Source organism: Tetrao urogallus, assembly GCF_951394365.1.
Source record: "Tetrao urogallus genome assembly, chromosome: Z".
NCBI lineage: Eukaryota > Metazoa > Chordata > Aves > Galliformes > Phasianidae > Tetrao > Tetrao urogallus.
Window position 1 is genome coordinate 48,528,616 of NC_136816.1, and position 27,626 is coordinate 48,556,241.

The 27,626-nt window shown below is 38.4% G+C and overlaps 1 protein-coding gene across 1 annotated transcript; it reads left to right on the plus strand.

Annotated features, from left to right (window-relative positions):
• Positions 1-1,034: 1,034 nt before the first annotated feature.
• On the plus strand, positions 1,035-27,602 carry PUM3 (pumilio RNA binding family member 3; the record flags this gene model as incomplete). The annotated part of the gene is made up of 17 exons (XM_079548736.1): positions 1,035-1,131; positions 2,966-3,148; positions 4,791-4,926; positions 5,663-5,738; positions 6,491-6,584; positions 6,777-6,843; positions 7,400-7,574; positions 9,151-9,254; positions 9,729-9,807; positions 10,929-11,027; positions 12,002-12,055; positions 15,092-15,172; positions 19,026-19,168; positions 19,788-20,010; positions 21,216-21,303; positions 22,904-22,994; positions 27,473-27,602. 17 exons carry the CDS (start codon positions 1,035-1,037, stop codon positions 27,600-27,602), a joined length of 1,920 nt encoding a protein of 639 aa, XP_079404862.1.
• Positions 27,603-27,626: the final 24 nt, after the last annotated feature.

Here is a 27,626-nt window from a genome sequence, read left to right on the forward strand (position 1 = left end):
AGCGTTCCGAGCTGTGGGACAACAGCTGCATAATTCTGTTCTTTTGTTCAGAATTACTTCACACGCTTTCTCAGAAGTATCACCATCACCATCTGCACAGGAAAAAAATAAAAAAATAAAAAAAATCACAGAATCACCAAGGTTAGAGAAGACCTCCAAGATCATCCAGTCCAACCACCCATCCACCACCAGTATTTCCCCACTAAACCACGTGGCACATCAGCCTTAATTCATCAAACAACTTCTCTCAACTCAGCTGAGCGCCTTACGGGAGGCGTTAGGAGGCGCTCTGACTTCCCCTCACAACCACGCACACCGGTGAGATAAGCGCGGCTTTACGGCCACGGACCGCAGCCGGAGGGTCCCTCGAAGAGCCGGGCGCGACCTCGCAAGGCCGGCACAGCTGAGATAACGGCTCCGCCTGCCGTCCTCCCGCACCGCTGCTACCCCTCATCGCCGTGCAGTAGCTTATAGGAGCTCGGTCACGCCGAACACGAGGCGAGCGGGGACGGCACGGATAGGGAGGGCAGAAGGGCGCGCCACGCTTCCGCACGGCGCTTTACGGTCCTGTTACGACACTGTCGCGCGACATCATTCGGGAGAGCTGATGCCGGTGGCGCGCGCCGCCGTAAAGCACGCCGGCGGCAATAGCGAGCGGCACACGCGAAGCGAGTGACCGCGGGCGGGACAGGGAGGAGTCGGAGGAGCCAGGAGGTAAAGCCGTCCTCAGTAGCGGGGCCGCGGCGCCCACCGCCGTCCGGGAGTTGGGTGCCGACACCGGGTCTGGCCGTGGGGATCGGACGCGGGGCTGTGCGGGCCTAGCCAGCCGCGGCCTCACCAGCCGAGCTCGGAGCTGGACTGCGGGCGCCTGCCGCGCTCTGGCGGCGGCAACCGGGGACGGGCTCAGCGCCGTGCCGCCGCCCCGGGTAGGTCAGGGCCGCCGCGGGAAGGGCTCAGGGTCGTGATTCGTTGTGACGTTAGCGGCGTAGAATTGGTGTAACGCTGTTTCTTTCTCCGTTTGCAGTGTTGTCGCGATGAAAGCCTGGAATAACAAGAAGTTTCCAGGAAAGAGCGGGAAAGGACCTCGTGGAAAACAGCTGCATGGAAAAAGAAAGTTTAAGAAAGATGACGGTAAGGAGGCAAAGGCTTGCTCGTGAGAGCTCTGACTAAACGATTGTTGTACGTGTGAACTTTATTTCTGTCTTGACCAAATTGATGAGCTTTTATGATGAAATGGCTGGCCCGGTGAACTTGGAGAAAACAGTGCCCGTATTCTGTTTGGGCTTCAGTAAGGCACCATCTCCCATGACATCCTAAGATAAGCTGATCAAAGTACTGGATGAGCAGTGAGGTGGGTTGAAAACTGGCACAGTGCTGAGAGCTAAAACATGGTGATCAGTAGTGTGAGGTCTGGTTGGAAGCCAGTAATGAGCAGAGCCCTCTAATGTCTGTACTGAGTCCAGGGCTGTTCAACATTTTTGTTAGCGTGGTTGATGGATTAGAGTGCACTCCTAGTAACCTCGTGGGTAAAATAAGCTGGGAGAGTCACTGATTCACTAGTGAGCTGTGCTGTCATCCGAACGGACCTGAACAGACTGGAGGAATCGGCTGACGGTAAGTTGGGTGCAGAGTTCTGCAAATGGGGAGGAACAGCATCAGGACATGCTGTGGCCACCCCAGTGAAAAGCTGTGCTGTATGGAAGAAGTATTGCTGTTCCAGTTGGCAGTAAGTTAAACTATGAGCCAGCTGTGTGCCCTTGCAGCAAAACAAATGAGTGATACCTGAGCTTTGTTAAGCAGTGTTGTCACCACATCAGGAGGCATGCTTCTTCAGCTGCTGTCTTAGAAACACTGAGAGTCCTTTGTCTACTTCTGGCCTCCCAGTAGAAGGAAGATGTAGGCATACTGAAAAGAGACCAGTGAGGGATCACCGTGATGACAAAGAGACTGGAGTACCTCTGCTGTGAAGAGAAGCTTGGAGAGTTGGGACTGTTAAGACTGAAGAGTAGAAGTCTCCGAGGGGGTCTTTTCAGTGCCCATAAATACTGCAAAAGACAGTGCAAAGAAGAAGAGCCATGGTATTTTCAGTAGTGCCTGGACAAGAGGCAGAGGGCAAAACCTAGATCACAGGAGGTTCCATCTGAACACTGGGAAGCAGTTCATTACTGTGCAAGTGACAGATTTACCAGAGAGGGTGTGGGATCTCTTTGTTGGAGACCTTCAGAAACCATCTGGACTTTGCGCAGGTCACCCTGCCCTGGGTCACTCTATGTGAGCAGGGGATGGAGCAGATGGACCCAGAGGCTCCTTCCAAGCTCAGCCATGGTCTGATTCTGTGTCACATTCAAAGCTATAGTAATGGTGAATAATTAAAACAGTTTGGAAAAAAGTAAAGCTAAAGGATTGTAAGCCCTTCAGCTGTATTTGGTTGAGCTAAAATACTCTTGTTAAAAATATGAAGTTGTTGATGTTTTTTTCTTATTCTGGTCTTTGCTTTCCTCCATTTAAAAAGCAAGAATTACTAGACAGTTGAAGCCATGTTGTGCAAAGTGCTATGGATTAGAATTGAGATAATATGTATTCAACTATCTAACATATTCAAATATGGTCGGAACTGATGTCAAAACAGCTCTGACCATAACTGTGAAGAGGCAATTGTGGCACTTGTGATTTTGGTATCTTTAATTCAGATTAATCCTTTTTGTACCTGGGCTTTTATGTTGTAGACTAAAATAGTGCTTGGACAAGGCAAAACTTTCTGGGAAAACTGAGCAGGAGAGGGGGACTCATGGACTGAAGAAAAAAACAAAACAAAACAAAAAACACTGGCTTTGAGAAACAAAAAAAAAATAGTATGGTGTGACAAGGTAGTCTGATTCTTGTTTTAATAATTGTTACTTTGAAGCAACAATGGTTCTAGGGTAATATTTTAATTTGTGGAGTTTTTTTTTTTTTTTTTAATTAGATTCAGTTCCTTCAAAGACTTTTCATAGTAAAAGAGATAAGGAGGAAAAGCCTACATCCATTTCCAAAAAGCCTGTGAAAGGAAATTTAAGACCTGGAAGAGCTAGTGTCAAACAAGTCAAGAATAAACAGCAAACAGAAAAGCTTGCAAAGAAGAGGAAATATGAGGATAGCACAGAGAGAGGTGAGTAGATCAACTTTTTTTTTTTTTTTTCTTAGGGCTGACTTAGATGAAATTGAGATTTTTGGTATGCACTTCATACTGGTTTGTCTTCCTCAGCGCTGATCTTGTAATCACTTTTCCTAATTGACTCAGTGACTCCAAGTTTGGATTTAGTGTCTCCTGTGTAATGGTTTATTTCTCTTGATTAAATGTGGGCCGAAGTCATTAAAACCAGCAGTTAGTTATGAGCTGTCTTGAAGTCAAATATAAAGGTGCAGTATTGAGTTTAAGTAATTCATATGCCATCAGAATATGGAGAAGGACCTGGGGGTCCTGGTGGATGGTAGATTGGCCAGTGTGTGAGCCAGCAGTGTGCCCTGGTGGCCAGAAAGGCCAGTGAGTGACGTGCAGAATCAAACGCTGTAACCCAAGTGAGATTACAAAGCAGATACAGTTTATTCAGTGCTGGGCAGACACCAGGTGCGAGGGGGGATAGATCACCTGACTTGCACACCGTCAGGAAAAGTCATGCTCCAGATATAGGCCAAGCTAACACATAATCAATAGTTTTCACAGAATTCGGATGCACATTCGTTACACCTCCGAGAGTTCATTAGCATGCAGACCCTTTCATCCTGCACGTGCACAGTGGGTTGTGGGATGAAGACTTGTTGTCTTCCTCAGGAAGGCTTCTGACCATTTTTGCTGTAAACTCCTGGCCTTCTGGGGGGGCATCCCCCCAAACTGGTTCCTTCTTGCCCTGTGGACATCTAATCACCTCCCTGCCAAATGTCTTCGGGCTCAGACCCTTATCTTTATGGCCTTCATCCCCCTCACTATCCCAGACCCAGTGTCTGCCATCCCTTATTTTCCAACAAGCTCTACATTCCTGCTTCTATAAACTATCTCTAACTATGCCCCTTCACCCTCCTTATTGTCAGTCACTGTGAAGCTTTCTTGCCTTTTTACTTTCATTTGTGAGGCCTGTCTCACCTCTCAGGGGCGCTGGGGTGCATTAAAAGGAGTGGGCCAGCAGGTCAAGGGAGGTGATCCTTCCCCTCCACTCTGCCCTGGTCAGACCTCACTTGGAGTACTGTATCCAGTTCTGTGCTCCCCAATATAAAAATAAAGAATAATAAAGGAATTTGTTGCTTGGAGTGGTGAGGCCCTAGCTCAGCAAAGCTGTGGATGCCCAATCCCTAGAGATGTTCAGAGCTAGGTTGGATGGGACCCAGGGCAGCCTGATCTAGTGGATGGCAGCCCTGTCCATGGCAGGGGGTTGGAACTGGTTGGTCTTCGAGGTACCTTGTAAAGGGTGTACAGGATTGCATGGAAGAGCTAAAGGGAGAATTCACTGGGTCTGTACAGTCACAGAGTGGTAGGTGCATCTAGGGTCAATGTTGAAGCTGTGAAGATGTTTGCAGTGCATCCTTTGAGCTTTGAGGAGAAGAATCATTGTTTGCCTTGTTCTTCTGCTATTCTAAAACTGGAAACTACCAGCTTAGCATGTTTATGAAATATTTGTGCTGGGAAAATGCAGACAAAGCTTCTGGCACATTAGGAATTGAAGTCAAAGAGTTACTGCAGCTCACACTTAAAGGATTCCCTTGCTCCTCTCTTCTCAACTATAGAAAATAAGTGTTTCTGATGTTTCTGTTTTCAGAGTCAGATTCTAAGAAGCCTAAATGGAATGACTTCAAAAAGAAAAAGAAGGAGTTAAAGCAAAGCAGGCAACTTAATGATAAAAGTAATTATGATATAATTGTAAAATCAAAGCAAATATGGGAGAGCGTGAGAAGGTAATGTTTTTTTTTTTGTCTTTCATTGTCATAAGTTGGAGTACTTCCTTTTGGTAACTTTTGTGAAGCTGTGTTTTCACTGTGGAACTGTCTTGAAATGACACCATTACATGCAAGTCTTCAGAGACTTCAAGTGAAGTGTGATCTTTCATCATTATAGAAATATCTGGATTTTTCATTTGTAGAGTAAGATGTCTGAGGATTTGTCTTGTCTTTTGAACGATCAACCACAGATTTTAGTCTAATCTTGCAGTTAGATCACTGCAAGCTTGTTGAGGTTTTTAGTGTTTTCTGGAGGGTAGTGTTCTTTGGCAAGTGTAATTCAGGACTGTGGCCTTATGATAGAAAGAGGAGTTAATTTTGTTGTGTTGCTCTAATTGTATGTTTTCTACATTTGGCTGTAAGGCACTTAAGGATCTTCTGTATCTTAGTGGCACTAACAGTTCTGATTGCAGAATTGAGTTTCTGGGCTAATTAAAGTTGTTACTAAGAAAATGACTTTGAAGTATGAGTATCTGGTTTGGTACTAAAGCACTTTATTATGTGCACTAAATAAAGTAGTGCACTAAAGCCACTTTATTATGCCTCAGCTTTAATTAATGGCAGTGTAAATGTGGATTAGCAGGAGTTAATCTCATAATATGTTGTAATGCCTTGCTTTTTAACATAGAGATAGAACTGCATCAACCTGTGAAAATGCAGTTTCCTTAAGGTTGCTTTACTTCTCTTCCTGCAGGAAGAAATGTGATAAGGAGAAGCGGGAAAAGCTGATGAATGAGCTACAAAAACTACTTCATGGAAAAATCAAAAATGTAAGGAAAGCTAATGCCATTAACAAATGCTGTATAACCTGCAAAGTTCACAGAAGCTCCTTTTAAAAATGGTGAATTGTTTATATAATTCAGTACCAACCCAGTCTCCCAAATGCTACAGAGAATGTTATTTTAGCTGCAAGTCTTTCCCAAAAAGAAAAAAAATAGGATTGCAAGGCTGATTTGGCTCTTAGATTTGAGGACAGTAGTGCAGGGATGCTTTGCCAAGTCTAAAGAAACTAATTGAAAGTGAAGTTTACAATCAGCCACTCAGAGTTCTGGCTGTTGCTTTATGGTAATGTGCTGCAGAAGTATTGTTTTGATCCTAAGCCAAAAGAATGCTTTGGTACAGTTAATTCACGGAATATGTGAATTTGCCTGGAAATGTATGTTGCTGCATCCTAGAGTGGTTCTTGATATGCCATGCAGAACTGAAACTGTTTGGTAACATTCATTCTGAAATTCCATAGGACACAAGTGAAAATGAGTTTTTATTCGGTACTGAATATTTCATGTATGTAACAGGTGTTCTTAATTGTCACCAATTGCAAACATTCTCTGTGTTGTTTTATAGAATATTTTTAAAGTAATAAAAACACTTTAAAAATTAGTATGCTTTAGCAGGTGATTATTGTAATTGGCATTATGTGCTGCATGTGGCATAAAGCTCTGTTGGAGATAAAATGTAAAATAAATTTGGTGCATAGTATCATACAAATGCTCTAGAGTAATGGAACATTTCTGTCCTGCAGCTAGCATTTGCACATGATTCAACTCGAGTGATCCAGTGCTTTATTCAATATGGTAATGACAAGCAAAGGCAAGAGACATTTGAAGAGTTAAAAGGTATTTTTTCCCATCTGCCTTTTACCTGTATGATTTTGTGCTGTTTTCTCATAAATACTGTTAACTTTATGGTGACATGATGTGTTATTCCCAGTGAGGTCTTGAAAGGCACTACAAAACCCAAAGCCATTACTTACGTGTTGATATAAAGGAAGATCAAAGTGAGCCTATTCTTTTTCCCCTTTTTTCTAGATAGCCTTGTGGAGTTGAGTAAGTCAAAATATTCCAGGAATATTGTGAAAAAGTTTCTTATGTATGGGTGAGTATGAAGTGAATTTGCTTATTTATCTTGCATTTTTGATTTCCAGCATGAGTGTTACTCTTTATCTATTAAAATCATCCATGATGATTTTAAAAAAGCTATGTCTATGGCAATATGTTTGTAAAGTGAGTATTTGATATTTCCTATGGCTATTCTCTTTTTGTCAAGAAGTAAAAGTACAGCAACACATATTACTAAGGAAAACATGCAGGTAAAGCCCTCAAATATGTGCTTTGTGCCTTTTATGGGTAACAGTTAGATTGTAAAGGCAGTGTTCACTGAAGCATAGTGTTTCAGGAAATTATCCTTCTGTAGTTATCCACAGGTTTCTTATGTATCTTTGATCATCCTTTATAACTTTTGTGGATGCCTACCTTTCTGTACTTTTAATGTACTATTTAATATCATAAAGATTATCCTCCCTGTTGCGTATGTTTCTTGGTTTGTTTGCTAATACTTATCACCTACGTAGGTTTCCAGAAATGAAGCTACTGCTAGGTTATATCCTCCCTAATGTTTCAACTACTGCTATCAATCTTTCCCTGTGAAACAGGACAAAACAACAAATTGCTGAAATAATAAAAAGTTTTAAAGGTCACGTGAAAAAAATGCTCCGTCATGCTGAAGCATCTGCTGTAGTGGAATATGCATATAATGACAAAGCCATTCTGGAACAGAGAAATATGCTGACAGAAGAACTATATGGAAATACTTTTCAGGTTTACAAGGTGATTTATTCCTTTTGTTTTAAGGTATTCTGTCATCCAGTGCCCTGTGTTACTGATACCTCCCTTGCGTACAGTATTCTCCAGTAAAATTCCTTTCTATATCCAAATGCATTCTAATTTATCATATGTAAATGCACGAGTAAATTGCACATTTCTGCTATAGGTTAAGATTGTATTCTTCAGCTTGATCTGTGTGAAGTACATTCATGTATGAGCTTTTTCTGAAGTCCAGTGTTTATCATGGAATCATAGAATGGCTTGGGTTGGAAGGGACCTCAGGGGTCATGAAGCTCCAACCCCCCTGACACATGAAGGGCAGCCGGCCTCCATATCTAATTAGACCAGGCTGCCCAGGGCCTCATCCAACCTGGCCTTGAACACCTCCAGGAATGGGACATCCACAACCTCTCTGGGCAGCCTGTGCCTGCACCTCACCGCTCTCTTGGCTTAGCTGGAGTTGTTACAGTGTCTAGCCTGAAATAGTCATCCTTACTGAGATAAGATTGTGATTTAATTCCCCATCACTGCTGTAGATGGCTTCTACATAAAAACTATCTTATACTGTGAGAACTGAGTGTGAGCGAGATGCACTTGTTTCTGTATACAACATGCAATTTTGGTTTATTTTCTTTTTCCAGTGAACATTTGGATTTGAATCCAAATTCTTGAAATCATTTAGATGCATATACATTGCAGATAGTGGCAGATCTTTTTTTTTTAAAAAAAAAAAAAGTACTACCTCCTTTCTTTTGACCTAGTATTTCTTTTTCCCTGCTGACTTACAGATTTTTGTTTCTTGTTAATAGAGAAATAAATATTTCCTACTATGTACAAATTTGTTTTCCCCAATTATTAACTACTTCAGAGTGACTTTTGTACCTCACCTTTTTTTTTTTTTTTTTTTTTTTTTTTTAGAATTTTAGAGGGTTTTAACAACAACGTCTGAACTATATTGTCATTTTTATTTCAGGTTATCTCAAACTTAATTAAAGCATTTAACAGCACTTTAACAGAAAAGGCTTACTTTCTTTGTTCGTGGACTGTAATTTTTCTGGGAGTACACAACCTTTAGAAATTGGGTTTTACAGTGCACGCGTTTAAACTAGATGCCAGTAAACTTTAGTATATAGAAGATTTTTGTAGTATTCCTTTCCCATGCTTTTCTTGGCCTGGAATTTCTTGTACCTCTAACTTAGTTCATTGATGTATTACCCTCTGACATCTATGTATGCTGTCTTGCAAAATTTTTCTTCAGAAACACACTGCCAGTTTAGTGTGATTTTTTTTTTTTTTACCAGGTACCTGCCAGCCTCATGAAGAGCTGGCTGTAATTGCCAGAAAACAGCTCAGGCCATAGAGGTAGCTTTGTTTGCTCATAACAGTTACACAGACCTGTAGATGTATTTTTGTGTATAGTTTGACATACACAATGTAGCTACACTGATAGTTTGCAGACATTTCATTTTCTTTGTGATATTGTTAATGAATTGCTGATTGACAAGGGACTATAACATTTTCTATGAACTCTAACATTGGGAAAGGTATAATTAAAACTCTGAATGGGTGTTCATTTCAGACACCACTTGTCCCAACACTGGATAAAGTGTTAGAAGCTCAGCCTGAGAAGAGAGAGGCCATTCTAGATGAAATGAAGCAGATACTTACACCAATGGCACAAAAGTAAGGACCAAAACTGACTTACAGGTGTCAATCTAGTATGCATCTGTTTGTTTTTGAGATGATGATACTTGTATACACCTGCTGATGTATATAGATGATGTATAAGAATAACACTGCTTCTCTTTCACCTTTAATATTTTTGCATTGGGTAGCAAGAAATGATGATTTTGTCCTTAGTGCTGTGATAATATCTTAATTTTTATGAAGTACCTGCCCAAATCAGTTGGTCAAACTCTAAAGAATGTGGTGTGCCTGAATAAACTTCTTGAGTGGTCGTTAAGATAAAATGTCTTGTTAGGTTTTTGAATCTATTGGTAGAATTTCCCACACATTGTAAATACATCATACATGTCTTATGAGTTTTCTGCACACCATGCTTTTTCTTTTTTTGGAAATACAGAGGAAGTAGTGCTGACATCTGTTAGAACTGTTGCTTTTGGAGGGCTTTTACTTAGTTCTTCTTTCCAAATACAGAGAGGCTGTGATAAAACACTCGCTGGTACATAAAGTATTTTTGGACTTTTTCACTCATGCTCTTCCAAAACAAAGATCTGTAAGTATTCTTTCATTATATTTTGTTTTCTTTTGCTTTTTAATGAAGTAGCTTTAATTATGTTGTGAAAGTGTTGCCTCTAAAAGAAAATACACTGAAATGCCAGCCTTCTACATCTGGTGATTCCAGATGAGTAACTGGGGAATGGTGTTGTATGAAGACTTAGTTACAGTGAGCTTTCACATTAATGCAGTGGTATCTCACCTAGTTTGACCTGTCTCCAACCACTGTCCATTGTCCTCATTCTGCAGCTCAGCACCATCTGAATCCAGGCCATGTGGAGCTTTCCATACTTACTGTGTGTCCCCTGTTTTCACCTAGGCTGAGCTTGTGATGAACAAAGCCAAAGATAAGAGTAGTGAGGTAGATTATTCGTGTCCTAGTCTAAATCGATATTTCACCTAATTCAGGATTTTTGAGTATAGTTTTCTATAGTAATTCAACAGAAAATAGTTGTGAATTAACAATGCTCTTCTACTTCAAGAGGAGTAAGAATGTGTCTCTTCTTTGTTTTTATTTTTGTGCAGTCCTGGTACCACTTGAATAATCTTTTTGTGCAAAGGGTGGTTTGTTGAATTTAATTCTGTTTTTGTGCAAATGTCATCATTTGGAAACTCTTTGTAGAGCTGTCTGTGCCTCTGCACATAACTAGTGATGACAGTTATGTGAATGAGCACTTTCTAGGGACTTTTGATATTTAAATGACTTTTAGTTCTTCATATTCTCTCGCTGATGTCCTTTGTGTATAAATGAACTGTATGCCCTCATGGTTGTTTTTTTCCCTAAATTAATAGTTGTAGTTGTCTCTTCTAATATCTGTCAGTTCTGAGAACCATGCTGAGAATTTTCACTAATGGGACAACAGACAAGCTTCAGTATAGTACTAGTTTAACACAGTAGGTAGTGTAGTTTTGGAGTGGGCAGACTTGTGTCATTTATAGACCTTGATCTTTTGGAGATCTTTTGGAGGCTACTTTTTGTAAATCAAGGCAGTGAGTAGTTCTGTAGGGCTGGTAATATTCTCTGTAGTGTTGTGGGCAGAAATTGTTTCGATGTCTCCACATGAAAAATTCCACAGGTTGTTCTTTTTCCTTTTTATTTAATCACCTTTTCTTCTTCAGGAAATGATAGAAGCTATCAGAGAGGCTGTCATCTACCTGGCACACACTCATGATGGAGCCAGAGTAGCAATGCACTGTTTATGGCATGGTACCCCCAAGGTAATGTTTATTTGCTTTCTATTTGAATTTAGGCCCAATCTGCATTACTGTTCACATAGGTTCTTCTATTTACAAGTAGTCCTGTTTCGCTTACATAGGCAAGTGTAAGTAGTGGAACTTGAGAATTGGGTGCTGTTGTGAGAATTTGTGAAATGGAAGCATCTACTTTTCCTTTCAGCAGTATTTTTTGGCTTAGCACATAAAACTCTTACTAGCCATTCATTCATCCTGCAGACTTCTTAATGCAAGTGGAATTGGCAGTAGGAAAATAATGATAAGAAAGAAACAATACTTGCTTTTAAAATATCAAGACTTTAAAAAAAAAAAAAAAAAGAACTGTTTTTGCTGACATGATCTCTTGAAGTTCTTCAAGGTGTGTACCATCAGTTCTTGAAAATGCTGTAATAACATCTCAATTTTTTTGCTTAGCAAAAAAAGCAAATACTTTTGTAAAAAAGAATTTGCTAGGTACTGGAGATTAGTGATGTATCTAAAAAAGACTGAGCAATGGTCATAATAGGTGAAAGGAGACACCCAGAGGAAGCTTTCTCCAAAAACAAATCTTGCTCTGAGGGGTTTTGCAAGTAGAATCTCTGCTTCAGAGTTTCTGGTCATATTGATTAGGCTTCTTTCCAAACAAAGAGTTGAAGGGCATTCCTATTCTGTAAGTAACTGACAGAAAATAAGTGGTTGTATGTAGATTTTTTGAAGTTGCTTCTTTTTGGGATCTCCCATTCCTGGACTAAACATGTAGATACCTCACAGAATGAGACTGTAGTGAGACTGTAAATTCAGATTTAACCCTTTGCATTGTTTTTTGAGTGCTGCCATAGTACAAATGTTGGACTTCAGTGACTATTTTTAGTTTTAGGAAGCAAAGTGGAAGTTGTCTTTTTGAAGGAGTAAATAAGAGCACACTTGTTCAGAGTTACTGGCATTATGAGCTCACTTGAGTTTCCTTCCTTTTTGGATAGGACAGAAAAGTTATTGTGAAAACTATGAAGACATACATTGAAAAAATAGCTACGGTGAGTGTTCATTAGTTATAAATAAAAATATATCAGAAATAACTATTGTATGATTAAAGGCTGATATTTTTTGTGTGTGTGTACTGCGCAACTGGAAGCAGCTATGAGATCCCAGAATTAGATTTGCAGTAGTGATGGTGTAGTAAATAGTCTGAAATAATCAGCAGCTTATACTAATATATTTGAAGGCACCGAGAAGCTTCATTGTGTGCACTGCATGCAGTATTATTCCTTCAGGCAGCAGAGTAAATTGTAATTCTTTCTCCTGCAGTGCTTTGCTCTTTAATTCATGTATAGGAGAATTAATTGTTTGAGACAGAAAGAAAGCAGGTATGTTCGAGTCTGTCTTTATACTTTGTTTTTATACTACCCCTTGCTCAGATTGTTGTGACTGAAATACTTCCTTTTCTAGATAGAGATTAAAATTTAATACGTGCTGGGGATGTCATTGGTAAGGTTATTACTTAAAAACCATGACACAGATTTTTAAGTGTGGGAGCTTCAAAATGAACTAATCATGAACTGATATACAGTGGAAGAAGTCTGTATTTACTTTGTGTAAGAGTCATAGAATCAGAAAATAGTTTGGGTTGGAAGAGACCTTTGTAGATCATTAGGTTCCAGACCCCTTGTCGTGGACAGGAACACCTTCCACTTGACCAGATTACTCACGGCCCCATCCAGACTGGCCTTGAGCACCTCCAGGAATGGGATTGTGATTGGAGATTGGGGCACAGAGTAGCAGTTGTAGTTTTGGACAGCACTGTTCTTACACCTGCAAAAAAAATAATAATCTCTTTTTAGATTTCTTTCCGTATGGATGCTGTGATGTTCTGTTTACTAATAGCATAGTCAGTAGTCTCCAGGCTTTTTTGATCATGCAACCCTATCCCCACTATGTACATTTATTTCTTAATAATATACAGTATGATGTAGTGATATAACAGATACATAATAACCTACACTTTTTAAAACTAAAAAAGATGAGAAATGCAATTTCAAAAGTATCTCTTACTTTCAAATGGTACAAGAACATTTTTCTCATACCCCAGTGGATTGTCTTGCACACTTGACTTTGAAGACCACTGGCCTTTGTAATGTTATCTGATTTTTGACATACCAAAATATGTGTGCAAAAATCAGAAACAGGTTAAATATCAGTTAAAACAGTTTGGGATTATTGAAGGTTTGACATCACCCTCATATAATCTCACTGACATGCAAATGAATTGGGTTCTGCCTGTGCTGTGTAGATTTGACTTTGCTAGATACGTGCTCTACAGAACTATAGTATCTACTTCATTTCAGTTTTAAGCAAATGCACGGTAGAAGACTTTTCGATCTCTTCCAGGATCTGGTTGTTAGGGCGTAGTGGGATAAAGCCCTGGAGAGATAGGTGTCCCAAAAAACCTGGCTGATACTCAAGGCTCACTTCCTCTGTTCTCGAGAGCTATGTTCCTAACAGTGAGAAAGTTAGACAAAAATGTCAGGATGTTTCTTTTCTCCAAAAGAAAACAAGAGACCTATTTACTTGGCATATAGAGAAAGCTGAAGTACTGAATTACTTTTTTTTGCCTCAGTCTTTACCAGAAAGTGTTCTAGCCACACTCCTCAAATCCCAGCAAACAAAAGCAGGGACTAGGAAGAGGATCAGCTATAGAAGAGGATCAGCTTTGAAACCATTTATGGAACCTAAATGTTCACAAATCCGTGGGACCTGATGATTTGCATCCATGAGTCCTGAGGGAACAGGAGAATAAACTTAGTCAGCTGTATCCATCATATTTGAGAAGCTGAGGCACTCCAGCGAAGTTCCCCGTGACTGGAAACGAGAAACATAACCCTATTTTTAGAAAGGGGAAAGAAGGAATACCTGGGGAACTAAAGGCTCATTAGGCTCAGCCCTGTGCCTCCTGGAAGCTGTGTCACAGCACATAGGATAGGGTGATAATTGGTGACAACCAGCATGGCTTCACGAAGGGCAAAAAAGTTTCCTGAAAATTACCATCCATGGCAGAGCTTACAGTGTTGGCTGATAAGCATATGGTGTCATCTGCTCGTATTTGTGCAAAGCATCCTTGTCTCCAAATTGCAGATACATGAATTTGATGGATAATCCACTGGGTAAATAAGGAATTAGCTAGATGGTCACATTCAAAAGGTGTGGTCATCATCTCAGTGTCCAAGTGGAAACTAGTTGCTAATTGTGTTCACTGCTGGGACCACTACTACATACCATGTTTGATGGCAGCTTTGACAGTGGGATTGAGTGCATTGTCAGCAACTCTGCCAACTCAGCAACTTAGTGCTAAACTGAGAGGTGCAGTTGACATATTGGAGAAGAAGAGGTGCTAACTAGAGGAATCTTCTTGGCTCAACAGATGAGCCTTAGTAAATGTGATTCAGCAACATCAAGTGCAAGCGCATGCATCTGTGCTGGGGCAACCCCAAATGTGAATACAGGCTGGGCAGAGAGCTGCTCTGCAGAAGAGGCCTTGGTGTACAAGTGGATGAAAAGCTTGACAACACCTGGAAGTGTGATGCAGCCTAGAACTTGCAGCCTAGAAAGCCAGTGATGACCTTGACTGAATCAACTTGGGCCAGGATCCTTGAGGCTTTGGGCTTGTTGATCTAAGTAGAGAGTGTCCTTACCTATGACAGGGGTTTGGAGCTTTTCCAACCCAAACCATTTCATATTTCTGTGAAAGAAAATCTGAATACAGCGTGCCAGCAAAGCAAATCCTATGATTTCAGGTGATGATTATACAATTGTATTGGGTTAATATCTAGCATATGATAAAGCAATATAGCAGTGTATAATGACAGATCAAATTTATCTACAGTTTTAGAAACAGGCTTCTCTTAAGCCTGGATTTCAGATTTGTTAGGCTTCTCGTTCTGACGCAGACAGAATTAGCTTGTATGCTCAGGTAATGTTGAACTGTCTTAAGTGTTGGTTCAAAATGAATTATTACAAAATGAATTGTTCACAGAAATTGACTGTGCCACTGAAGTTTTCTGTTCCCATCCTTGCAGGGTGAATTTTCTCATTTGGTTTTGTTGGCAGCATTTGATTGCATCGACGACACTAAACTTGTGAAACAGTTAATTATAACTGTAAGTAATTATTTTTTTCCTGAAACACAGGCATTATCTCATTTTTCATTGTACAAGAGTATGACAGTAAGAATCCATCCACTTTTTAGAAATTATTTAAGCCCTTTCCAACTTTATTTCTTTTTGTGTCACTTTTTTCTTGTCATAAAAGAACTCGGCATTTTCTATTCATTTACTTATTGAATTTGAATTTAAGTTAGATTCATTACTTGCTAACAATTGTACATGTTCATCCGGACTACGGAATGACTTGAATCTCTTTAGATTAAGAAATGTCGTCATAAGTTTAAGCTCTCCTGGTATGTGTGCTGCTTTGAAAGTAATGCCTCCAACTTTATTGTGTTCATCCATGATGTCAGATGGGATCTTGGTGGTATGGCAGAACAGAAATATGGCAACGTGTTTGACTGTAGCATAACAAAACTTTTTACAAAAAATAAGTACTTGGAGACTCTTGGTTGGATGCTAAAGCCATAGGCTTACATTAACTATCAAAGCTTGACATTTTACTCAGTAAGTTGACAGTTAAATGATAACTAATGTTTGGGATAAAAATCCTTGAAATATTCATCTAGTTTCTAAAGTGGATATAGGCATCTGAAACATGAGAGCAGTTCAGCTGTTTTGCAGCAACTGCATGTAATTACACAATAAACAAAAAAAGTAGTATAGTCCTGTCTGCATTTACTTCCTTTTGGAATGTCCCATTTGCCCGCCTTCTTTCCAAAAACGAATTTTCATAAAGTATTTTTACTTAAGTCACATTTACATGCAATTCTTACTATTACTATAAGATGTTTTTACTGTTTTCACACTGAGAAGAAGGGCTTTATAATGCAGAACTAATTCTAACATGAATAAAATAATATTAATGTATATATTATATATGTATATTGTAATGTGCTCATAGCCATACTTATGCAGTGGGTTTCATCACATTAATGATACATGTGAATTGAGAGCCAGTGGCAGGGAGTTAAAAATGAGGGAAATGCTTTGCATGACACTGTCATGAGAAAATGACAAGGCTTGCTTTGTTTTTGCTTGGAACTTTGTCAGGAGATACTGAGTTAGTTTACCCTACCATGGAAATTCTTTTCAGAGTCCCTTTCTCTAGTGTGGTAAAGTGAAAGCATCTCATTGTGGAGGTGACTTGTGATTCTCCATTATACAACCTGCGATTACAGCTGGTTTCCAGAGTCCACTGAATGATTGAACTTTGGGCAAGTTCCAAACAAATAGGCCCTAACAAATCAAAGCTATCTTTCATCAAGATCACTGATGAACTTTTGTAGGGTGTTTCAAGCGCCCTGCTATACAGAGGGTTTATTAAATAAGATACTATGCTTGGTTTTATCTTCCACTATGTCACTTAGCATCTGAATACTCTGTATCTTTTCCACCACCTGAAACTTCCTGATAATACCCCGGATAGCTGAATGTTTGCTGTTTAGTCATCGTACTGGACAGAGAAGTAAAGGAGAGCGTGTGTAGGCAACTTATTCTTGCACAGAAGTAGCTTTTCTGGCCAGGAAAAGGAAAAAGACATCAGGGAAAATGAAAAATTTCTCAAATGAGATCAAAACCAGCTCTTAAGATGGGGGATGAGAGCTAGTGTCTGACGAAGAGGCAGAAGCATGAAGAAATCAAATACTGAAGTATATTCTGTAGAAGAATTGAGAATGCAATATTTTCTTTAAAACAAAATTAGACTCTGAAATACCTTTTAAACTTACCTCTCTGTCCATACTAAAAGCTGAATTAATGTGAAGAAGACAAAGACTTGGGGAAGAAAAAAAGCAACACTTGCCAAGTCTTTCTTTTGTGTGTTTTTATTTTTCTTATGTTATAAAATGCATTGCTCGTTATATTGAAAGAATGGTTGGGAATTTTTTAGGTAGAGGGAGAATGGCAAACTCCTGAAAGCCTCAAAGGAAAGTCTTTTCTTATAATTTCTTAGCTATGTGGCCTTAATCCTGGATCAGATAATTTATGTTGCTTTAAACCCTCATATATGATTGGAATTATATATTGAATGCTTGTCAGAGTTTAGAATTCAGGCAGATTTCAGTGGGTAAGCTCTTGCTGGGAATATTCTGAGCAAGTATCGTTAGGGAGAAGATTCCATTGAAAGGAGTGCAGTTGTGTCATTTAGAGTTTCTGCTGGTACCTTCTATAGCTCTGGCACCTAAAGCAAGTAAATTCTGTGATTAATCAGTCACAAAAATAGTGGGAGAAATGAACTTTTGCAAGATTTAGAGATAAATGTTTTTATTATGTTAATTAACTGTGTTGTAGCTTGATTTCAAAGTCTTTTGTATTTGCTTGTATTAAACTTAAGTATTTTATTTACCTGTTCTAAGTTTTGAAATACTTGAACATCTGTCATCCATGTAAAAATAACTACACACAGATCTAAATCTCAGTGTACACGCCAAGGAGAAGGGGTCTTCCCCTTTAGACACACTTTCTTCTGGGTTGGAATGTGAAGATTGAGTTAAAAACTAAAGAACTACATGAAGTGTTGCATCCAACTGATGCTCGTTACAGTTTATGAAGGTTTTTACCATTTCCTGCCAGCTTCTAGCTACCTGTCCCTTTCTCTTCCGTCACAAAGGAGCTGTGTCAGGGGAGGTTCAGGTCAGATGGTAGGAAACTGTTTCTGATGGAGTTCAAGAAGGGTCTGCAAAATATGGCTAGTCCTGTGTGAGTCACAGGTTGGACTTGATGGTCCTCGTAGGTTCCTTCCAATTCAGGATATTTTATGATATGATATTCATGATATTTTATTTTATTCAAAGGCAACTAACCAGGCCTAGTGTTTATTGGGGGGAAGGGAGGGGGGGGGGGGAGGGCAGAGGAGGGGGGAGTGATTTAAATCATATTATCGTTCAGTTCCTTTTATGAGCTGTTGCCGAAAGAATTTTCAAAATGGTGGGGGTAAAGTGGTGAAGGGGTTTTTAAGGGCAGAGGCGCATAGAATGTGATGGAAGTGCCTAAAGCCATGTACAGTCCTCCTCCAATTTTTAAACTGTTAGCGTTTATATATACTTCCAAAATGAACAAATTGATAGTATACAGAATTCTGAAAGTACTAGTGTAAAGCACTGCTGTCTGAAGGAGTCTTCATCAAGAAGGGGGTAAAAATGCAAATACGTACAGACTAAAACAACACAAGTATTTCTTCTCAAGCCCTCTCACTGTACAAGGGATGAGGTGCTCATTCTGAAGTTTACAAAATGGTTATTGCCAGCCATCAGCTAGTCTTTAGGGAAAGCCCTGTGCTTTCTTCTAATGCTTGCATAAACTCCAAGTAATGCTGATGGTGCTGCCATCAGAAGTTGGATTTGTTCTTTCAATGGAATCTTTTTTGCTGTTGGGTCTTCCCTGATCCCCTGATCACTTTAGGATATCCGTTCTCAAGGACTGTCTATACAGCTGTTTGAAAGTCGGCATGGTATCAGTGATCACTGTTGGGTAATGTGATAGATGATCTTTTGTATGTTTGGTCTACTGAGGTTATTATTTCTACTCAAATCATGTCTGTACACAATTATGATGTACCAGAATATGTGTTGCTGTTTGTACTTGTACGTATTAATAAACTTGATTCATAGTGTTTTCTAATCAGTGACGTTGATGAACCTGTCTTAAACATTAACGTTTCTTCCATTTCTTTAGCTTCTGCAAACATGATTATTTTTTTTTTTTTTTTAATTTCTCAAGTAGATATGAATCTTATGGTATGTAGTTTTCCTTTTCTAAGCTTTGCATTTGAAAAAATACGTAACTACTGGTGGCTCAAAAACTACTACTTCATTAATGTTTTATTGCTGTTTATTCACTTCTACAGGAATTAAATGCTTCTCTGGCCAGTTTAATTTCCAACAAACATGGAAAAAAAGTCTTGCTGTACTTGCTAAGTCCTAGAGACCCTGCACATTTTGTTCCAGAAATCATCACACTTCTGCAGCAGGGTGATGGAAATGCCTATAGGTAACTGAGATATGACGTTCTTTTTCCTAGAGTCCAGAAATGTTCGTGCAACTTTCCCTAATGATAAATTTAATTTTATTGAAATATATGCGATAATACATTATTTACAGTGTATAAGTATTATTATTATATATCAATCTGAAGTCCTTGCTTTTCTGTTTTTTGTTTAAAGTTTGTATGCGATGATTGTTTGCGTTAGGTTGTCTGCTAGACCTTTAGATATAGCAATAAAAATTTAAAATTAATGTTTTTTAAGCCACTTATCTTGTACTGATATTGATGCTTGTCAGGTTTTGAAGCTGCTAGAGTTTTAAAGTGAATTGTTTAAGCAGTCTCTCTCAGTAGTTGCAATTACAAAATGAATAGCCAGCAGATGGAGGTTAAATTACCATTGTTAATGAAAAACTTACTCTTGTGAAATTTAATGACAATTTTAGGCTACATACATTCTTACTCTGTTTTCTTAAAATGTGTGCAACATTTAACTGAATGAGGAACAAGGAAGAATAATTATTTTGATCTTTAACCATTTTTTAGCTGTCTCAAAGAACGTGTATGTTCTGATTTGATGTGCGTACAGAGCAAATCTTCTGCATTAATTTGCTTTCTCTTTCATCAGTAAGAAGAATACTGAAATCCGCCACCAAGAACTCCTGGAAGCCATTTCCCCACCTTTGCTAGAGTATTTGCAAGAACATACCCAAGAAGTAGTAATGGACAAAGCTGCCTTTGTCTTGGTTGCTGACATCTTAAGAACAGCTACTGGTGACATTCAGCCCACACTAAATGCAATTGCTAATTTAGCAGCAGAAGAGCTGGTTCCAGGTGGCCGTGATGGGCAGGTAATGTAACAGGACATAAGACCTTGACATCTTGCAGTGCATTTGCTTACTAACATGAAGTCTGCGTATTTTTTCCTTAATGTAAGAAGCCAATGGACTTCTACAATAAACTTGTACGCTAGAAGTTTTCTCACTTTGTTTTCTGATATGTTCCTTTAATAACTTATTGTGTATGTAATAATGAAGGCTTGAGCTAGAATTTCATCTGAATTGAGAAGCAAGATACTTCCTGGTCTTGAATTTTCCAGAACTAATTTAAATATTCTGTGGGAAAGTAGCTGACAGTCATGTAACACAGGCAGTTAGTAACTTCTTATAGTTCATTTAGCTATTAACACTGAGAATGACAGGGCCTCTTAGCTTTCAGGAACGAATATATTCATGCAAGGGAAGATCGTAGCTAACAGCTGTTCCTGCAGTATGACTGTCTCTTCAAAACATATATGGGAACCTTTCCACTGTTTTGCTGAGTTAAAGTCAGTGACAAAAGTCTCTGTAGACTAGAAAATGGAAAATGTTATGTAAATAAGATGCCCTCCAGATTTCTGTAGTTTTGCTGAATTGTCTCAGCCTCCCTGAATTTTGTAGTGCCCCTCCCTCCATAGTGCCTATGGAAAATGGCAATAGAGGTACTTCAGGTATGAACAGAACTATCAAGACAGTTTATAGATGGAGGAAGAATGTTAAAAATATCACCCATTCTTAACAAATTAACTAGATTTCTTGCTTCTTTGCCACCACCGTGAAATGTGGGCTTTACACCCGGACATACTAGAAGAAGCACCTGTCTTCAAGCTCTTGTTTCCAAAACCACTTACCTCTGCTTCTTAAAATACACATTTGTTATAATTATGGTATAATGAACTAATGCTTTCTCTGATTTTCTGTGAGCTGTACTGTGGCGACTTTTGGAGTCTATGAAAATAATGAAAGCGTAGATCTTCTTGTAGAAGAACTAGAGATTCTACTAAATAAGCATTAAGTGCTGAGAGTGGTGGATATTAGCTGATGAAGAGCAGAAAATACAGTTAATACTAATGAAAGTTAGATGCTGCAAGGCAGAATAAAAACAAACTGCTAACTTTCAAAAAATATTCAGATATTTGCAAAGGAAGAAATAAGTAAAGCGTGCAGGCATTATAATATAACTGGATTTTGAAATGTCACTGAATAATTTATTTGTGGGTTTTTTTCCCCTTTTAAAGCTTCACATTGCAGAGCATCCAGCAGGTCATTTAGTGCTGAAATGGTTAATAGAGCAAGATGAAAAAATGAGAGAGAGTGGGAAAGAAGGTATGTTAGAAATTTAGCCTTATTTGATCAAATTTGTACTTTTATGTTATCTGTAATATAGCCTAAATAAGATTGCTCTGTTTATTTCTGTAAACATATTTAATGAAAATTTTATCTTTTAAGATCATTGATTTTGTCTTTTTTGCTGTTGTGAATTGTGTTTCATGGACAGAACATAAAAGGCACATTTTTCTCCTACAAAGCAAGTACTGATGTGTAGTTTGCAGATTTGAGTTTACTGCGTATTTGGGCAGTGTTAGTTTCTGTGCTTAAAATATTTTTCTTTGCTCAGACTCACAGCAATTTAAAGGATAATAATAGAGATGGTAAAGCTTTTCTGACAGAAAGACTTCTTTCATTACTGCTTGTGAGCCAAGCTGTAATCCATACTGTGTTCATTAGTGCTGCTGAGGTACCACTGTATGACTGTTCCTACAGTAATTCAGGCACAAAAATAGGACATCTTTGCTGTTTTATATCCCAGAAGGCAGAGATTGGGCACAGATGTTCTCATCTTAATTTAGCCTTTTTGGAACTCATTTTATTATATAACTGCAAAATCTTTGTGTGTGTATCACCATATACTAATAGAGATTACTTTTTCTCCTATATAAAAAACTTGAAAAATGAATGGAGGTGGCTGGCGTAGGGTAAACAAGAGAGAACTTCTCTTGTGCGTAGAGGGCTTTTTCTTGTGGAATTATCAGACCTGAAATACCTATTAATAATTACTGTGTTCAGCCTTCTGCTGTTTCTTTGAAAAATGAGAGATCACTGGGCCTTATTAAATGTTTCTGAAAGGAGGCTGTTTTGCTACTTCTTTTTGTAAGTGAATTATTGGATACGTTCAAAGATATGTTTTATCTGAACATCTCTTGGAGACTACACTAATTGATATTATGATGGTTACGTGACTTAATTTATGTTTGCAGTATATAGCTTCCACTTTAAACACAAGTTTTTTACTTTTTGTTTCTTTGTCTTTCACTGAATTATGTGTCGTTAAGTACTGTTGGTGTGATTGTATGGCATCAGCATTAAAAAACAACCAAATTATTGTAACGTGTGGAACAGTGGAATAAAAACTAACCTGTTCTTCATTTGGAATTCTAATCTGAAGTGATACTGAGAAACAGCATCAGTGTTTGAGTGCTGAAGTTTGGGGTACCTTTGGTTACTTCCTCTTAAGTTTGCCCAGCTTACAAATTGTAAGATAATTCACTCTCAAGTTCAGTTCTTCAAATATAGCTGTGTACCTGTGGTGTTCTTACTTTGGAGTGTATGCCTTAAGATATAGATAGCCTTTGAAATCATTTGAAAAAATTGAAAAGTAGATAATACTTTACACTAGTAAGCTGTCACCCAGTGTTGCAATTGGCTAAATTTTAAGCAATACTTCTAGTATTAGAAGTATTAGAAACTATTCAAAAACCTATCATTGCACTGAATTATTTTAAGGGATAATAACTTCATGAACACATAGAGGCTAAAAACTGTTTGCTCGAATTGCAGTTGGAGAAAATTTTTAACTTGCTTCTTTATATAAGGGTACTATCTTAATTTTTTTTTTCTCCCCCTGCCCCTCTTCTGTGTTTTAAAGGCTGCTTTGGAAGAGCATTGATAGAATGTGTTGGTATTGAGAATTTGAAGACCTGGGCAGAAGTAAACCGAGGTGCCATTGTTCTTTGTTGGTATGTAAGGCTCGTGACTATTTCTTATTAGGTCTAAGTATAATTTCTTCAGCAATTATCAGTTGGCACTATGCTGGCAGAGATTTCGTTTTTTTTGCCAATGGTAAATCTGCAGTGGAAGAAGATACTGCAAAAATTCAAAGCTGCATTTCCAAGGTTTCCAAGGGTTTTTCTTTGAGCTTGGGCATCTACAGTTCTAGGAAGCCACTCAATATTGGAAAAATAATAAGATTAAAAAATTAATTTTAAGTGTACCTACCATGTATTTACAAACACAAAAGGCTTAAAGGAGGATTCCACAAATAGCTACATTAAAATAGCTTACCCTGAAGTACCTGTGACTGGGGTCAGCTTGCACAAAATGCAGATTTTTATTTTATGTAACTTATTACTGTGTCGTGATGCCTTAATCATGGAGCCCAGGTATGTTTTCATAAAAAGATAAGTATTCAGAATAGATCATTATAAATGATGAGCTGACTGGCTTGCAACTTGGAATTATTTAATGATGCAGCTCTAGAGATCAAAAAGAGCACAAAAGAATCAGATTACTATCACTTTATCATATGCCAACAGTGGTACTAATCGTTGCTGTTTTCACACTGTAACTAAACATTAGTCATGGAAACTGAAGGTTTTGCCTTAAGACCTACTCATATAGGCTTAGTCTGAGGCAGAATTGGCAAACAATTCAAACAGACAAAATGGTTCTGAAAATGAAAACACCATCTCCCCTTTTCCACAGCTACTCCCTCTCCTACTGTTACTGTAGGTTCCTTGATGTTTGCTTTCCATCTTTCTTATTATCTTTGAGTGAGGATACTTTGACATTCCCACACTTTTGCAAGATGAATCAAAAGGTGTTTAACTAATACGAGTCTTACTGCTGAAATCTGAGTTTTATACTAAGTTTATTCAGTCATTGCCATTCAGATTATTTCTGAGAAGAAATGGTATTAGAACAGTAGTTGCAATCCAGATTAAAAAACAGTTTACACAACATCACAGTAGTCTTATAGATCTGGCTGTAAAGATAGTTCTGTTCATAAAATTGTAATGCTTTCTTTGCCTCTTGCAAGTTCAATACATGCATCTAAAGCCTATAAGTAATCTAATCCTCTGCACAGATGTTCAGTAGAGATTTTTATAAGGCCTGTGCAGTGACAGTGTATTAATGCTTGGACTTTTTTCTCTAACTTAAGACTGAGGAGAGTCATTTAACACATATTGTTGCTGGTTTATGTACTAATATATTTTGTTTGTCCAAATAACATTTTGAAGTAAGTTGTGGAATTTTTTCCATTAATCATACTTGAAGAGCTGTTCAGCTGTCTGTGTGAGAAGAGCTTTTCAATAGCTTTTGAACACTTCTGCAAATATGTAAATACTTTTTTTGTGTTTATTATAGAAGACAGCACAAAACATGTGTTCATGTATGTTAATTTATGCAAATTTATTTATCTTAGGAATGTGAACTTTTACCCCTCTCTGGTATGACACATGTCACTATAGGGTAAAGATTTGACAGGTGCTCTGTTACCAAGTAGGGGAACTCATCCCCTAGACTATCAGTCAGACACTTTTCAGAAAAATTGAACCTCGCCTAACTGGATGAAGAGAAAGCAGTTGTGAGGTGTGGTTTTGTTTTGGTGTATGGTGTTTTTATTCTATTTTGGAATTTTATTTTCATCTGAATCCTTTGTAGTTTGAAGTTCTTTTTTTTTTTTTACTCTATGTATTAAAGTAAAGAGGAGTTATCTAAATCATACTACAATGATAAATCTAATTTAGTCAGTATTCTTAATAAAATCATTGCTTTCTAATATAAAAAAAAATACTGAGGTCCTTTTATCATGAAGGAACTCACATCTCTCTTATAGAGGTAATTTACAGATGCTGCATGTTCTCAAAACTGTAGTTAATTTTTGCTCTGTCATTGCCTTTTTTGCATATCAAAATTTCAGAACTGCCCATTCAGTCCATATGAAGCTTATGGCTTCCTGGTCATTTAAGCACACTGACCAATTAACGTGCAGCTCGTTGAGTGCAGTGACCTGCTTAGATACCTGGTACATTTCAGACACCAGCCTTCCACTGCCTTATTGTTTTTGACTTTTGTAAAAGATTTCGGCACCTGTTTCTGGCCGAGGACAAGCACAAAACATGGGAAGCATCATAAGATTGTAAGAGAGCTCTGCAGATGTTACAGAAGGGCTTACTGTAAATCAGGTTTTGTACACAAAATGTCATAGGTGCTGTTTTCCTTATATTTCTGTTATCTCTGCTCAGTATTTTTTGAATTTGTGAGTTATATGTTTCAGTGCAGGTACACAAAACTATTTATTCATTCTCACGTCACTTTTTTTTTTTTTTTTTTAATTGTAGAATTTTCTGTCCATACATAGACATCTGCTTACCAGAAGAACTTTAAGGGAAAATAAGACTATACTGTCTTCTGGCAGTACTGTGAGACATGCAGATGTTTCATATTAAAAACAGTGTCTTGAAATATCTATAGATACTAGCAGTTTGAAAGCAGCTTTACATATATTCGTACAGATGTTATCAGATGAAATTCAAGTGACTTTGCTAAGGAGACAAAACAAATCTCTCCTTAAGCACCAGTAATTTGTTGTCTGCTTTACTCAGTTCAGCTTGATGTGTCTACTGCTTAGAATCATAGAAGGATGTGGGTTGGGTAGGACCTTAAAGATCATCTAGTTCCAATCCACCTGTCATGGGCAGGGACGCCTTCCCCTTGAGCAAGTTCCCAGAGCACCATCCAGCCTGGCTTTGAACATCTCCAGAGCTGGGCCGTTCACAGTTTCTCTGGGCAGCCTGTTTCAGTGCCTCATTGCCCTCTAAGTAAAGAATTTCTTCCTCATGTCTAATTTAAATCTACTCTTTTAGTTTAAAGCCATTACCCCTGTCCTGTGCCTGCTTTCCCTGACAAAATGTCTCCTGCTTTGTTGGAGGCCTCCTTTAGGTACAGAAGGGCCGCTAAAGTCGTGTTTATAGAGTATGAAGGAAACATGGTTTTAAGTATCTGTATATTTAAGTCAAATAGAATAATTGTGAGGCTTGTAAAGACTAATAGCATCATGCAGCCTATTTGGTACCAGTACATGTGTGTTTCAGTTTGCTTCCAATCTTAGTTTAGTTCATACATGTTCAACATAATGGATTGTCTGAGCCACACTGAGTGAACAAGAATTGATTGTTTTGGGCTGTATATACTTAGGCTGCTCTTAAAGTAATGCCTCCTGCTTACTTTCTGGAAGTAAGCAGTACTAAACTGCTTACTTTCAAGGAAGCTACAACGGACACAGTGAGCACAATAACTGTTTGGTAGAGCAAATTTTCAGCAGCAAAACACTTTTTTTCAACATAGTCACCACCATTAGCTATACTTTTTTTTTTTTTTTTTCTGCAATGGTGTGAGGTAGAAAGTAGGCTGCAGGTTGGACATACCTGGTTTATTTGGTTGCAACTTCTAATGCTGTTTTGGATTGTATATATGGATTGTATAAAATAGTAAACTTTTTAGGCAGTGTTTACTCAACATTTTGAATTGGCAAACTATGTGTACCATTCTTTGGTATACATAGTACCAAAACTGCAGCATAGGAAGTTCCACACAAATGTGCGCAAGAACTTCTTTACAGTGAGGGTGACGGAGCACTGGAACAGGCTGCCCAGGGAGGTGGTGGAGTCTCCTTCTCTGGAGATGTTCAAGACCTGCCTGGACGCCTACCTGTGCGACCTGCTGTAGGGAACCTGCTTTGGCAGGGGGGTTGGACTCGATGATCTCTGGAGGTCCCTTCCAACCCCTACGATTCTGTGATTCTGTAATTCTTTCTACTACTTTATATTGTAATAAAACATTTCACTACTATATTTAAACACTACTACCTTGAAAGAAGGGGAGAGAAGGACAACTGAGGTGGAAACACAGAATATTATGCTGTATATTATGCTACGTTCTATGGTTTATTATGGATTTCTTCATTTCTTATGAGGAAAAGTTAGCTAGGAAAGATTATCTTTTTTTCCCTGTAGGTAATGTCTAGTAAAGAACAGACCTACTGAGTTTCTGAGTCTTGCAATAAAGGAAACGCATAATTAGAATATTAAAAGTACTTTGTATGTATTAAATGTATTTGACTACATCCATTTTTACTATCAGCATTGCAAGAAAGACAGCAATAATGGAAGTGAGCTTGATACCGGCTGACCTAGACGTGGGCTGACACTCTTGCCTGGCAAGGCTGTACAGAGGAGGGCTGGTTCAGCTGAGAAAAGAAGTCATTATGTTCATACTTTTTGAAAGTTTTACATCTTTCTCTAATAGGTCAGGGTGAACTGTTATATTCTATTGTCTCTTAAAGTAGTTAGTCTCCGCATGTGGACAATTTTTCATAGGAACTACATATTGACTTTTGTCATCTTGTTATTTTCCCCATTGCCTCTTCTTGTAGCCTTCTCCGAAGCACTGATCAAAAAGTGACAAATGCAGTCAAAAAAGGACTGAAAAAAATTGTTCCAAAGTTGAAGCTGAATAAAAATACAAAAGGAATAGAAGCATTGCTGGAGAAATTGACTTCTTAGTGTACACAAAGCTAAAAAGATCGG